This window comes from Podarcis erhardii, assembly GCF_964252035.2.
Source record: "Podarcis erhardii genome assembly, chromosome: 17".
Lineage (NCBI taxonomy): Eukaryota > Metazoa > Chordata > Lepidosauria > Squamata > Lacertidae > Podarcis > Podarcis erhardii.
In genome coordinates this window covers 5,328,598-5,343,075 of record NC_138515.1, presented here as the reverse complement: position 1 = coordinate 5,343,075, position 14,478 = coordinate 5,328,598, and the positions used below count along the sequence as shown (strand labels likewise).

The window sequence follows — 14,478 nt, the reverse complement described above, 5'->3', positions numbered from 1 at the left end:
GCCTCAGTTCTGTATTCCAAACCTTAGTGTATACCCCCTTTTGTAGTTCTTAGGGCTGATGCAGATAGCACAAAACAAGTGAATGAGCTGAAGAACTGGAATGACTTTCTGGAATATGTTAGGCTAACACTGGTTTCTAGTTCCCACTTGCCACACACACTGAAGTTATCTGAGTTTTTGCTTCAAAGAAGGAAATACAAGATGATATGTCACAAGCAAAATAAGGAACCCAACCATCTAATTCATTTCGTCAGTCATAATTAAAAAGCTTCATCACAGCTTCCAAAATACAATGGTTTCCAGAAGCTAGATTCTTTGCCCCAACCCATTTCCAATATATACATATATACTGTATATTTAAAAACATATTCTCTTCAAAACAAATGCATTAGTTACAAGAGGCAACATTGTGGCTTTTCGCTTTGCATAGGGCTTTATGATGGTTATTAAGTGCGACTTCAAGTACAAATTACATGGGCCTCTCCCATCCTCAATGAAAGCAAGTTTGATGGATGTGGAAAGGTGGGGAACAGTCATACAGCACACTGAGGTAATACAGAGTCTTTGTGCAGATAAATCCATTTTTAAAATGGTTTGTGTTTTACCACTTACTCATAAATGTGGCTAGAAAGCAGTTCTGCTGTAAAACCAAGACTTGTATCCCTTAGAAAACCACACTGAAGATAAGAAACTCGTCAGTGTTCTCTGCCACGTTGCACTCACAATCAAGCCTTCAAAACAGTAAAAAGCTATAACGGGTTCTAATAAGACATCCAGAGACTTATGAGATACTATGCTGTGTTTTTCCAACCAGTACATCAACAGCAAGTTTGACAAATCGAACCAATCTCCTGCCTGCTGAAGAATCAGCTGCTGTAAGAATATTTCAGTCTGGCAGTAAGAAGCAGCCAGTCATGGCTGGGTAGCATAAGAAATGTCAGTTATTGCTCTCTCTGCAATTCAAAGTACTGGGTGTTTTTTTGTTTTAAGCAGGTAAGTTCCTGACTCTTACCCTCTGCCTTCAAACTTTCAGCAACTGCCACTTCTGTATTGAATTCTAGTCCAAGTCTATCCAGACAACTGTAAAGCAAAACGGGCAAGGAACTAGAAGAGGTATTTCCGGCAAGACTCTGTGCCACATTTACACTCCATGCGCATCCGCTTCTTTGGAGAGCCAGCCAGGCCTCCAACTAGGCCAAAATTAGAGTCCATCCTTGTGCTTTCTGCATTTACTGGGTCCACTGTGGGAGAGATAGGGAAGGTGGGAAATCAGCACTGGAACCAGAATATCTTACATCGTAGCAGACCTGTCACTGAATTTTATCTAGCGAATGCACCCTATCCACAACAAGGCTACATACTGGCCAAAAGACTAAACTCATAAAAGTTCCCCATTCCTTTAAGCTCCTACCTATCACACTATTAAAAAGAAAAGATAGCAGAATTATCTTAGAATACTGTTGCTATGCTTTATTTGAAATTCGAGGAAATCTAACCAGAATTTTTTAATGGTTCAAAACATGATCTTCATTCTTAATCGCTGCCTCCCAAAATGAACAGGTCTCAATGCCCACCTAAATTTCTAAATTTCTCCCTTCTTACCTTGCATGTTGTAGTCAAAGGTGAGTTCCTCACCAACACGGATAGGTCGAGTAGCAAAGAAGGCAATGCGTGGCAGCCGTTCATCCAAATTTTCAATGAAGACATTGTAAACCTGTAGGTTAGGGTTACACTGGAAGCAGAAAACAGGAGTAAGAGGGAAGTAAGACAAGCTCTACATTAAAAGTTATGTTAAAGACATGGCTCCCTCCCCACTGTGATCTACCCCACTCACACTATGGTTGACAAAATGTGAAATGTTGCCATAGTATGCGGCATCCACTGTGTATACATCTTCTACGTAATCAAGGTCAAAGAGGTATGTGGCACCCTGTCGATCATAGATCTGACCCCGTCGTTCAGCCTCCTCTGATGTGATTATCTGGGAGAGATGCAAAAAACAGTAAGCACTGCAAAAATGGGGCTATTGTATCTTTCTTAGTAATCTATTGAAAATATTCATCCAGATCTTATTTGTTCCCTAATTTCTGCTATCTCTATGCTGGGTAACCTTTCTACACATGCTTCTACACATGCTTTTGGTTATCAGTTTAAATCAAAGTTCTAAGTTCTCAGAGAAGATATGATCATGGATAGAAAACCTTCTAAAGTCATTCCCATCATGGTACATTAATTTGCCAAAATGTTTTTCTTCCATGAATCTTTGATGTTCAAGATTACTGAAAGTTGACTGCCTAATTATTTCAGTAAGGACTTAAAATCTTGACCATCCTTTATGGTATCTTCACCCATCTAAGCCTCTCTGTGACACAGGTATCCAGTAGGTGGCTCCAAAATGCCTCATTTCTGCAGCAAAACTCATTGTACAGGTTCTACTACCCACATGTTTAAGAGTATCAGGTATGGCCTTATTGCTAATCAATTATGGCCTTCTTGCTAATCAGCTGCATTCAGTGCTGTTTGTGTGCAAGTAGAATAGACTTCCACTCATGCAGCAGGGCTCCCACTGGCCTCACAGTCCTCAAAATCTGCTCCTGAGAGTTCCTCAGTCCTCTGGAGCAGATTTGAGGGCATGCAGGGCAGAGAAGACCATGGAAGTCTGGTCACACAATATCAGAAATTTTATAAATAAACACTGGGCAGAATCTATTTCCCAGCTTGATCAAATAAACCTTGAGGGGACTTATATGTAATTGCAATGATATACATACATGCATATTCACAAACCCAATATAGCAGCCCGTAGTCCCCTGGTTGATGAATTACTAAATCTGTGGTGTCAGTATGTCATAGGATGATTTACTGAGCAAAATAATGTTGATGTTCTTAGCTTTTGGCACCATTCCCCAAAACTATTTAAATTGCATAAAAGATCTCTCACTTTAAAATGAGATACAGTGGTGCCTCACAAGACGAAAATAATTCGTTCCGCGAGTCTCTTCGTCTTGCGGTTTTTTCGTCTTGCGAAGCATCCCTATTAGCGGCTGAGCGGATTAGCGCTATTAGCGGCTATTAGCGGCTTAGAAAAAGGGGGGGGAGGGAAAAAACTCGCAAGACGTTTTCGTCTTGCGAAGCAAGCCCATAGGGAAATTCGTCTTGCGAAGCACCTCGAAAAACGGAAAACCCTTTCGTCTAGCGGGTTTTTCATCTTGCGAGGCATTCGTCTTGCGGGACACCACTGTACAGTGGTACCTCCGGTTAAGTACTTAATTTGTTCTGGAGGTCCGTTCTTAACCTGAAACTGTTCTTAACCTGAAGCACCACTTTAGCTACTGGGGCCTCCTGCTGCCGCTGTGCCGCCAGAGCACAATTTCTAAAACATCCTGAAGCAAAGTTCTTAACCCGAGGTAATATTTCTGGGTTAGCAGAGTCTGTAACCTGAAGCATATGTAACCCGAGGTACCACTGTACAGTTTATGACAAGGGCAGGGCTGGCAGGGACACAACTAAGATTTTAAGAAAATTTACTGGTTACATCAGATGGATGTTCAAGTCTGAGTGTCAACCACAATATCTATACAGTAAATGTTCCTTTCTTCCTGAATTTGTCCATCTACTTGTCCAACTTGAATTAGCAAGACCTACAGAAACCACCCACAGCCTTCCAGAGGCCAGTAATGTAGAGATGGGCATTGCACAACTTTCCCAGAGCCCAGTAAGATAGGGGTCATCATGCGTGGGAGGGGGGTTATTCCAGGGATCTTCCTGATTTCGTGCAATGTTGCCTTTTGTGAGCGGACCTCAGGAATGTAAGGGCCTACTGCATTTAACTCCACAACTTTCATGTTTGAGAAACCCTCAGAATTCAGGGGTCAGCAAACTTTTTCAGCAGGGGGCTGGTCCACTGTCTCTCAGACCTTGTGGTGGGCCAGACTATATTTTGGGGGGTGGGGGATGAATGAATTCCTATGCCCCACAAATAACCCAAAGATGCATTTTAAATAAAAGCACACATTCTACTCATGTAAAAACACCAGGCAGGCCCCACAAACAACCCAGAGATGCATTTTTTTAAAAAAGGACACATTCTACTCATGTAAAAACACGCTAATTCCTGAACCATCCACAGGCCATATTCAGAAGGCAATTGGGCCAGATCTGGCCCCCGGGCCTTAGTTTGCCTACCCATGCCTCAGATGGATCAGTCACAAAGAGCCTCACTATCCTTGTAATGTAACTGATATCCCCCTGTTCCCTGATCAAAGCAAATCTTGTCAACTGACCATATAAAGATAAATTTTATCACTTTGGAAAGTAAGTGCAAATATAACCCATCCATCTTAGACTGGAGCCCATGCAGTATACCCGTCTATTTAATTATACCAGGTTTGAATGGAATATTTCAAGTTCCTATCCTTGTCGTGTGTAAATATGCATAATACCTAGCCCTTTTAAAATTTTGATGAAGAGTTGCTTCTGACTGACTGGAGAATTTCAGAAAATCAGAAAACATTACAGGCAGTTAAAATAAGTGATACCAGAGCAGAAAGAGAAAGAAAGAGAGAAGTAAGAGATATTTCCATTCTTTATAGTTTCAGGGTTTTTTGTTTGGTGTTAGCAACAAGTGATATGGATTATATTTTGATAAAATGAAATGTTTGTTGTTTATTCCCAATATACTGTTATGTTTTATGTGTATTGCTTTTAATGTATTAACTGATTTATTATTATTATTATTATTAGACACTAGAAAATCTGACTGAGTTTAATAGGGCTTACTCCTAGGTAAGTGGTTATGAGTGAAACCTAAATATATCTGCCTTTTCGATGAGTCTGAAGTACCATATTTTTCGCCCTATAGGATGCACTTTTTCCCCTCCAAAAATGAAGGGGAAATCTGTGTGCGTCCTAGGGGACGAATGCAGGCTTTCGCTGAAGCTTGGAGAGTGAGAGGGGTCGGTGCGCACCGACCCCTCTCGCTCTCCAGGCCTCAGGAAGCTATCAGCAAGCCTGGGGAGCCCGCTGGAGTTCCCGCAGGGCTCCCTAGGCTGCGGATAGCAGCCTGCTGCCCGGAGCACAGGGCACGCTGAAGCAGAGCGCCCCGCGCTTTGGGCAGATATCCTTTTCTCCTCTAAAAACTACGGTAGGTGCGTTTTTAAAAGCTTGGGCTTCCCAAGCGGCGGGGGGGGGGGATAAAAAATGTTTTCTTTAATTCCCCCCCCCCCAAAAAAAAATTTAGGTGCGTCCTATGGGCCGGTGTGTCCTATAGGGCAAAAAATACGGTAAATATTTCTACCTGAAGCTCACTGCTGGAGCATGTCACGTACAAACATGGTGTTACTGCTTCACATGTTATAGAATGGAACAGGCCAACCCAGCTTCAATTTTTCTTCCCTCCTGTACCCTGGATCACAACTAAACTTCTGGTCCATGCCTGCTCATCCTACCTCTCCTACATACTCCATGACAAAGCTGTTCTTGCGGATCTTCTCCAGTGTGCGCACACCCCAGCCACGTCCATTATCTGTCCGGAAAATGCAAAGATCGTAACGAATGCCTTTCTGCACCACACGGTTAGAGCAGTCAATCCCACAGCTGCAGCGAGAATTGCATTCATAGATGGGCATGCCAGCCTTGATCTTCACTTGGCCAAACTCATTATACGCAAATTTATGGTGTGAAGCACCAGGACAACAACCTCCTGCTGCTTCTGAAAAACAGTCCAAGCACTCACAACCCACAGCCACCTGGTTGAGAGTGATGCCCTCCCCAACCTTGTACTCATTAATGTAGACAAAGTCCCGGGGAGGCCCTTCCAAGTCCACCTCATTCTCTACCACAATGCATCCCTTGTGGTTGCGCTTGGCATTGAGTTCATATTCCCAATGCTGCAAAGCCCGCCGCTGTTTGGCCTTCTGCACTAGGTAGTTGGAGATGCCTTGGTCAAGCAAGCGTGTATTCTTTCTGAGCTTGCTTCCTCGTCGAATCAATGCCTGCTCTAGGTCCCGGTGGAACTGTTTGAGTATACTGATACAGCGCAGGTTCTTTCTGGGCTCCCAAGTGTTCTGTGACTCAGGGTAGCCCCGCCACTTCACCAGGTAGTATTCCTCATCCTGAGTAAAAGGTAACCATGCACAGTGTCAGCTTAAAACATGACAATTCTCTTCCCAGAACTGAAAACAAACCCCAGAAAATAATCTCTCCCAATAACCCCTTCTCCTCTAACCTACTAAAACCCAGAGTAAAGGACAAAACCCAGGTATCTCATGCAAAATTAAGCAACTCTGCAACATTCTCTCTTAACAGCTTCAGTCCTGTAAAACTATGGGCCACCAATCAAAGGAAAGGGAGATTATTTGGATCAGTAATGCCTGGCTAAAAGTATAAAGAGCAGAAAGAGGGGTGAAGGAGTGCCAACTAACACCAAATCTCAATGTACAAACACTTAACTGAGAGCTAGGGAAAACAGAGGCAAGGTTGATAAAAGGTGTTGCTAAAGTTGCAAGAGGGCCCAAGTAACTCACCCGAAATTTCTTGTAGTCACAGAGATATTCTACTTCAAAATCACAGAGGTTTTTTCGGGTAATACCCAAACCAGGGCAGCAAACTTTCTGCAAACGGCAGAGATCCTGGAGGTGGGACCAGGTTGATTTGCAACAAACAGTGCAGGCTATGGGAGATAAGACAGATATACATTAGAATAACTGTATATTTTCCTTTAACAAAAAGTGGTAATATACTTTTCTGGCTAGCTCTATCATTGTTTTTAGGATCATAAGGAAAAGGGAAATCTCAGAATGTTAAGTCTTACACACATTTCTGATGTTTGCTGCCACAGAGGGCAAGAACTCTAAAATTTGTGCAATGCATCCTAGAAGGTACAGATTTACCGTATTTTTCGCCCTATAGGACACACTTTTTCCCCTCCAAAAATGAAGGGGAAATGTGTGTGCATCCTATGGGGCGAATGCAGGCTTTCCCGGGCTTCCTGCAGCTCTGCGCCACCCTCCGGATCCCGGCGCAAAGCCGCACGGGGCTCCGGAGGGTGGCGCAGAGCTGCCTGCATTTCGAAGCTTGGTGCGTGCTGAAGAGTGCGCCCGGGGTTCGCGCACCTCTCCGCAAGCCTGGGGAGACCGGCGCGACTCCCTAGGCTTGCGGATAGCAGGCTGTTCTGGGGGCTGGGGTCGGGGGAAGCTTGGGCTTCCCCCGCACCTGCTCTGTGCCGGGGGGGGGGGAATATTTTTTTTTCTTTATTTCCCCCCTCAAAAAAATTAGGTGCGTCCTATGGGGCGAAAAATACGGTAATTTCCCACCTCTGTTCCCATTCCAGTACTAAACATACCACATCCCAACCATACTTCCTTGCCTGTGTTTCACTTTCACATCTCAGGTTTGCTTGTTCTTTTGCAAACCTATTTGCATATAGTGATGAATCTTAAAACAGGTTGAAAGTTATCACATCATGTGACTACTCAATGCCCTGAATACCAACCCACAGCAAAACGTGGCAATGTAGCACAAGACTTGTGCTGCAAGGCCTCATACATTTTTGTGATAGCTCTGTCATAATTCTTGTTCTCATCCCTATCTTCTAACAACCCCTGTATCCTAGTTGCTTATCCTTAGATAGCTAAGCAACATACTTCCATAAAACTATGTCAAATGTTATGTCCCAAGCAAAACATTTTTTGTTTGGCAGCATTTCTAACCAGTTCAGGTCCCACAGAGTAGGATTACTTCCCTCTTTTACACGAAGGACTAAACATACAGCTTTTCTAAGGAAATTACTAAAACACTTCACTGTTCTAACAGTTAAAAACCTTTTTCTGGTCTCCAGCTTCTATTTGTTGATGGTCCATTTGCTGTCATTATTATTATAATTTATAAAGCACCAAAATTGCTAGGTGCTGTACAGAAATTAGAAATAACACAGCCCTTGCCTTCAAACTTACAATCTAAAAATAAACTTGACACACTGGGGGTGGGGGAATTATTTTTTTCTAATGAACAGTGGCATACCTGATTCTCCTCCACCTCCTCATTTAATCCCTACAACCCTGTGAAGTAGGTTAGGCTGACAGACAGTGACTGGCCCAGGATCACCAAGTGAACTTCAGGGCCAAGTGAGGATTCAAACCCTGGTCTCCCAGAGTCAGACTTTAGCCATTACACCACACTGACTCTGAAAGGAGAATCAAGCCAAGGTGAACAGGTATTAAAACATGCAAATGAGAGTTTTCAACCCACTTTCCCATGCAGTGTCTAGCTGATGGAAGAGTTCAAGAAGGTAGTAGAGAACCTTTTCCATGCAAAACAGATGCTCTACCATTAAACTACAGCCCTTCCCTCAAGTCCCCATTGTTTCTCTCTTCTTATTAGACCCAAGGTATCTTTAAATGGCGTTTCTGTGTGCTGCTCTGGTTTGCCAGAAGCGGCTTAGTCATGCTGGCCACATGACCCGGAAGCTGTACGCCGGCTCCCTTGGCCAATAAAGCGAGATGAGCGCCGCAACCCCAGAGTCGGCCACGACTGGACCTAATGGTCAGGGGTCCCTTTATCTTTACTATCTTTAACATAAATAAGCAATTCTCCCTTCTGTTCAAAATATGTTAACAAACTCCTGGAAGGCACCATAGCTCAATGGCACAGCACCAGCTTTACATGCAGAAGATTCCATATTCAGTCCTTGCCTGGCATTTCCAGGTACAGCTGAACAAGTTCTCTGTGTGAGACCCTGAAGAGCTACTGTCAATCTATATATAGATAACACTAAGTTAGGGTAACCAGTGGTTGAATTCATAAGGCATCTTTGTATGTTCACACAATCATTTCAGTGGATTTTCTTGGGGTATTGAGTATAAATGCCCCATTCTGGGGCTTTGATCAACAAAATTCTATGTGAACAGAAATTGAGATGCTTTGTAAAGTCTCTAGGAAACTAGTTTGTTCAAACAGCTTGCCTTTCATCTGCAGGATCCTTGTTCTTTTCAAGCCTATAAAGCTGATAGCACAAGATGCAAGGTGAACACCAAATGGGTCAAAGATCCGGAGTCTTGTGATTAGCACACTGTCATCAGCCTTAAACCTTTGGCATCAGACAGACTATAAAATATGGTGCAACAAAAATAGATTGCAAGGACAATGAAAGTTGCATTTTGAAGAGCTAATTGGTAGGTGGAGGTTATCATAAACTTGCAATAAAATCAATTTATTTATTAGATTTATATACTGCCCATCATACGATCTTAGAGTGGTTCATAGGATAAAAACATGTAAATAACTAAAACAAAACAGCAAAATAATTACCCCCCCTTCCCTACTGTACTCTGAAGGCAAGAGTAACATAAGCATACTGAAGTGGAAGCGCCATGAAGATCATTTCTTTCAGTAATCTCTCATTATGATGAGAGATCCCCCACTCACTATTCTGAACAACTTAAAAAAAATATGCATGAGTGCACTGCAGTAAGAACAGATGTACAGTTTTACATAAATAGCTTACAGGGATTGCCAAATCAGAATTGTACTGTCATCTTAAATTTATGAGGAAGACCTACTTAGGGAACTAAGGTTCTTGTGAGCGTTTTAATCAAAGCGGGTTTTTACTTTTCCACCAAAAAGTGGGAGTATATAAATACAATCATTGCTGCAAATATTAAGAAAACTAGAATAACCAATGCCTTTTCTCTGGCTTCTGGCCCATGTAAACTCTCTGAGGTTTCTCCACCAGGTATCAAGCTCACTGCCTCCTCCTGCTCCATGACAGGAAGGTATCGGGATTGGGGGGTGGGGGGGGGGCTTCAAAACTGCACGCCCAGGGTAATGTCCCCCCGAAACAGGGCCGGTCACTCTTAGCCCAGGGGTTTCACAGCTGCTTCCCCGTCTCCACCTGCTGCCAATCTCCCGACTTCCGCACACAAAGTTCGTCTAAGTGGCTGAGCTGGCTGTCTCTCTCCCTCCGGAGTCTGACAGGCCAAGGGTCCGAAAGCAAGGCAGCCTTTTGTCAGGAGCCCAACCTTGTGCCATTTTCCTACCCCAAAAGCGAGAGGCCTGAATGAAACCGAAGCCTAAATGGTTAAAGGCGGCAAGAGTTTTTCAGGGGCGGCAGAAGGAAGGAAGCACATGGCGAAAACACAAGGCGGGGAGCGGGACACAACACACAACACACCGACACACCAATAGGGAGAGGACGGTTGGCAGAAACAAGTGACCGGGGGGGGGGGGACACCGCAACGGGGGCAAAGCTCCGTTGCCCACGAAAGAGAACTCGGAAGGGCAGGCCGGCGTTTCGGTCCTGGGGGGGCGGGCGGGGAGAGGGGCGCTTCTGCCTCTCAGCAAGCGAGACCCAGTGGCGTAGCGTGGGCTGTCAGCACCCGGGGCAAGGCAAGTAATTTGCGCCCCCTAACCCGTGGATTTGCGCCCCCTAACCCGTGGATTTGCGCCCTCTAACCCGTGGATTTGCGCCCCCTACCCCTACCCCTAACCCCCAGATGTTGCGCCCCCCCTGCACCCCCACGCTACGCCACTGGCGAGACCGCCCCCCCCCCCATTCCCCTCACGGCTCCCGTTCTTTCTCTCCCCCACGCGCGCCTCCGCCGCCGCCGCCGCCTCCGCCCTCCTCCTTTCCCGCCCTCAGCGCGAGGCGGCCGCCCTACGGCCCCCGAGCCGCTCACGCCGCCTCTCGCGCGCTCTCCCCGCCCCCGTAACGGTCGCCCGCGGGGGGCTCCCCGTCCTCGCGCGCGCGCCCCCCCCCCCACCTCCGCCACCGAACGCCCGGCTGCCGAGCGCCGCTTCTGCCCGCGCGGTTCTCTCCATCGCCGGCGCCGCCTCACGCGCCCAGCCCGAAGCTGCGCCGCCTCCTCCTGCCTCGCTCGCTCTCGCCCGTTTTCCCTCTCACCTTTTAAATTTTCCGCCATCTTGCGCTTTTTTCTTCCCCCCCCCCCCTTCCAACTCCGCTCCAGCCACTGAGGAGGCCGCCGGAAACTTTTTTCGTCTCTCGCGGGCAGCGCAAGAGGGTCGGAGCGGCGGAGGCGGCGCCAGAGAGTCGTAGGAGGCTCCTCGGAGCCATCCGCGCGCGGCCCAATGGCGAGCCCCGTTCAGCTCTGCAGGTCCCGCCCAGCGCCGCCCGCGACCAATGGCCGCTCGCCTCCCCGGCAGCCTCAGTCGGCCTCGGAGTTAGTGGCCGCCTTGAGCCCCGTCAAGGGAAAAGGCGGCGCGTCAGTAGGGACTGTCACTTGGGAAGACAGGCGGACTGATGCCCGTGTAGGCAAAGGTCACCAGTGTGGAAGCAATGATTCTTCAACATCAACTTCGTTGGACTGGTCATGTTGTCTAATTGTCTTCCAAAACAACTACTCTATTCCGAACTTAAAAATGGAAAGCGTAATGCTGGTGGTCAACAAAAGAAGTTTAAAGACTGTCTCAAGCATAGCTGTCAACTTTCGGATTTAAAAATAAGGGATCAGCAGCCTCACCTGTCCCTGAGACCGTCCACGGGATATCTAACAATCCGGGATAGCAGCGGGAAGCGACGCTGGAATAAGGGAATTTCCCACCAAAAAAGGGAAGGTTGACAGCTATGGTCTTGTTTAGTCGTTTAGTCATGTCCGCCTCTTCGTGACCCCCTGGACCAGAGCACGCCAGGCACTCCTGTCTTCCACTGCCTCCCACAGTTTGGTCAGACTCATGCTGGTAACCTCGAAAACACTATCCAACCATCTCGCCCCCTTCTCCTTGTGCCCTTAATCTTTCCCAACATCAGGGTCTTTTCCAGGGAGTCTTCTCTTCTCGTGAGGTGGCCAAAGTATTGGAGCCTCAGCTTCAGGATCTGTCCTTCCAGTGAGCACTCAGTGCTGATTTCCTTCAGAATGGAGAGGTTTGATCTTCTTGCAGTCCATGGGACTCTCAAGAGTCTCCTCCAGCACCAGCTATGGTCTCAAGGCAAATCTAAAAAAATGTAGTATAAACACCAACAACTGGGAAACACTGTGAGCGCACCTTTGCCAAAGGTGTCATGGGCATTGAAGACACTCAAACACAGGACGCAAGAGGAAGGCACGCTTGGCAAATCCACACCGTGATCAACTCCCGCCCAAAAACCAATGTCCCCACTATGGAAGGACATGTGAATCCAGAAATGGCCTCCACAGTCACTTATGGACTCATTGTTAAAACCATGTTTATGGAAGACAATCTTACTCGGCTAAGAAGAAGACAGAATGACCACTTAGGAATTAGTACCATGTTCTTCCTCCTCACCTCCCTGAATAGAGCACAGCAACACACACCACACACACCTGCTCATCTAACTAAGGTCTTATTTTATGTAAACATTAAAAAAATGTTTCTGCAACTTCCCAATCGAACTGACTTCTATGGAATTCCTTCATCTTCTCCACCATAGGTAAAATACAGAGGGTAAACTGTACCTCATTTCTGCCCTTGTCCATCAGCCAGACACAAGGTTTTCTCTGGCTGGAGCAGAGAAAGTGGGGAAGGGTAGCATTATTTATTTCTCAGCAGCTAGCAACTTGCACATTTTAATCCACACTCCCAATACGTATATTTTTTATATATAAATAAATCTGGGTCATATGGTGCCGAGTCCAGGCAATGGCCATGCTCCTAGGTAATACAGCAATGCTCCTATTTACTTATTTAACACACATATCTGGCTTTTTGTTGGAATACTACTGCCTCTTCACAAACGAAAGATGAAGCTATTTCTTATAGAGAACACTATTCTACCTAAAAAGAGGATTTATAGGAACCATGGCTATTGATCCCTTCCGGAGCTTTAGGTCAGGAGATGTTGGCAGGATCTCATAGGTACATCACACCTAAGAATCTAGAGAATCCAGTCCTTGGCCATTTGGGGTGTGGGAAGAAGCCACAGTTGCTGAACTATCTGTAATGCAATCCCATGCAGGTTTCCTCACATCTAAGTGCCACTGTGTTCAGTGAGTGTTTATGCCTAGTATCGCAGCCACAACAGGCTTGCGAAACATTGCAGTTTGATTTCCCAATTCTTTCCCATCTCTTCGGGCATTTCTAAAAATCTGACTTCTCCCATCTTGGTCTCATGATTGCCCAGGGCCTGTATATAAATGCCTGCCAGTGAACCACCCTGCCATTAAACATTTTGCTCTTGAACTGCTGTCAGTACTCTTCAGGACCATACTGTCCTCTTTGCCCTAATTTCACAGTGCCTGCCTTTATCTGCTCACTGTTCTGCCCCTACTGGCTGCTATCTGCAATATTGTGTGGCTATCTTTAGTATTTAGTCTGAGAGCTGCACATTCTCCTATCCTGAACTGCATGAGTGTGTTACTTAATGCTCACCAGGGTTTATCTAGATCAAGGGTGGCCAACTCCCAACAGACTGCGATCTACTCACAAAGTTAAAAACTAGCAGTGATCTACCCCCTTTTAGGGAGGGGGAAAGCCACGTTTTGGGGGGTACAAGGCAAAGATGTTGAGCTTTTTTTAGGGGAGCCAAACTTGTTGAGCTTCTTTGGGGGGAGCCAGTGATCTACCAGTGATCTACCACAGATGTCCAGTGATCTACCGGTAACTCACGATATACCTGTTGGACATGCCTGATCTAGATTCTAGAATGGGTACACCATACCTGCCACCAGATAGACCAAAATGGAAGTCTTGTAGTAAATTAGTCTTCTATAAGATTGAGGCAAGTATCTTCAAAAGATTCTGATATAACGACCTTAAAAGGTAATCATGCTTTACAATCTGAAATGCACAACCTATGTCTTCAAAAATAGTGCAAAGGAAAAACCAGTGATGGTGAAAACAAGGGCTACCTTCTGTACATTTGTCACAATATAGTAATATGTTTTGAATGCATTATAAACGTGCAACACCAGATGGCACCAGAGAGCAAAAAGGAATTTTACATAGGCTTCTTGTTGTTGTTATGATTTAATTCCTGACTTATTTATAGCGTTTTTAACCTGTGTCTAGATCCATCCCAGCTCAGTCAGGCAACCATTTGGCTTCTTTAACAGGCTTGTTGTTGCAGAAGATACAGTTGCGTCTTCTGCAAAAGATCTGCTTTTCCCTGCTGTGGTATAATTAGGGTATTTTTTTTAGCCGGAACTCAGTTCCAGTATATCTCAGGTGGGTGCCATTGCCATTATAAGAGAACAAGAGAGGTGTTCGTGGTGAGTTCTAGCACCTATTTTTCTAGAAAAAGAGCACTGGGAATAATAATAGTAATAATAATAATAATAATAATAATAATAATAATAATAATAATAATAATGGTGTCCTGCTCGCATCCAGGAAAGTGCTGCTGTTGCACCCTCAGTAATGTAGTAAGATTCAGGATGTCAAGATTCTTGGCCACATGGTGTTCAACAATTATCCCCTCTCCCTGTGCAAATAGGGTTGTGGATTCCACATACTTGGGGGATATCCTGGGTTGTATCCAGTAATCCACAAACAGAACTCCACTTGCAC

General features: G+C 45.4%; 1 protein-coding gene across 1 annotated transcript; it reads right to left on the bottom strand.

Annotated features, from left to right (window-relative positions):
* Positions 1-414: 414 nt before the first annotated feature.
* SUV39H1 (SUV39H1 histone lysine methyltransferase) lies at positions 415-11,038 on the bottom strand. Its single transcript, XM_081845380.1, has 6 exons — positions 10,898-11,038; positions 6,525-6,670; positions 5,448-6,113; positions 1,835-1,981; positions 1,603-1,732; positions 415-1,241 (listed from the first exon to the last, which is right to left on the bottom strand). The coding sequence occupies exons 1-6, from the start codon at positions 10,914-10,916 to the stop codon at positions 1,105-1,107; spliced, it is 1,245 nt and encodes a 414-aa protein (XP_081701506.1). The 5' UTR covers positions 10,917-11,038; the 3' UTR covers positions 415-1,104.
* Positions 11,039-14,478: the final 3,440 nt, after the last annotated feature.

Coding starts and splice junctions, on each gene's coding strand:
- SUV39H1 (XM_081845380.1), bottom strand. Junction 1,982..5,447: donor TCATGGAGTATGTAGGAGAG/GTAGGATGAGCA, acceptor CATCTCTCCCAG/ATAATCACATCAGAGGAGGC. Junction 1,733..1,834: donor CACATTTTGTCAACCATAGT/GTGAGTGGGGTA, acceptor TTCTGCTTCCAG/TGTAACCCTAACCTACAGGT.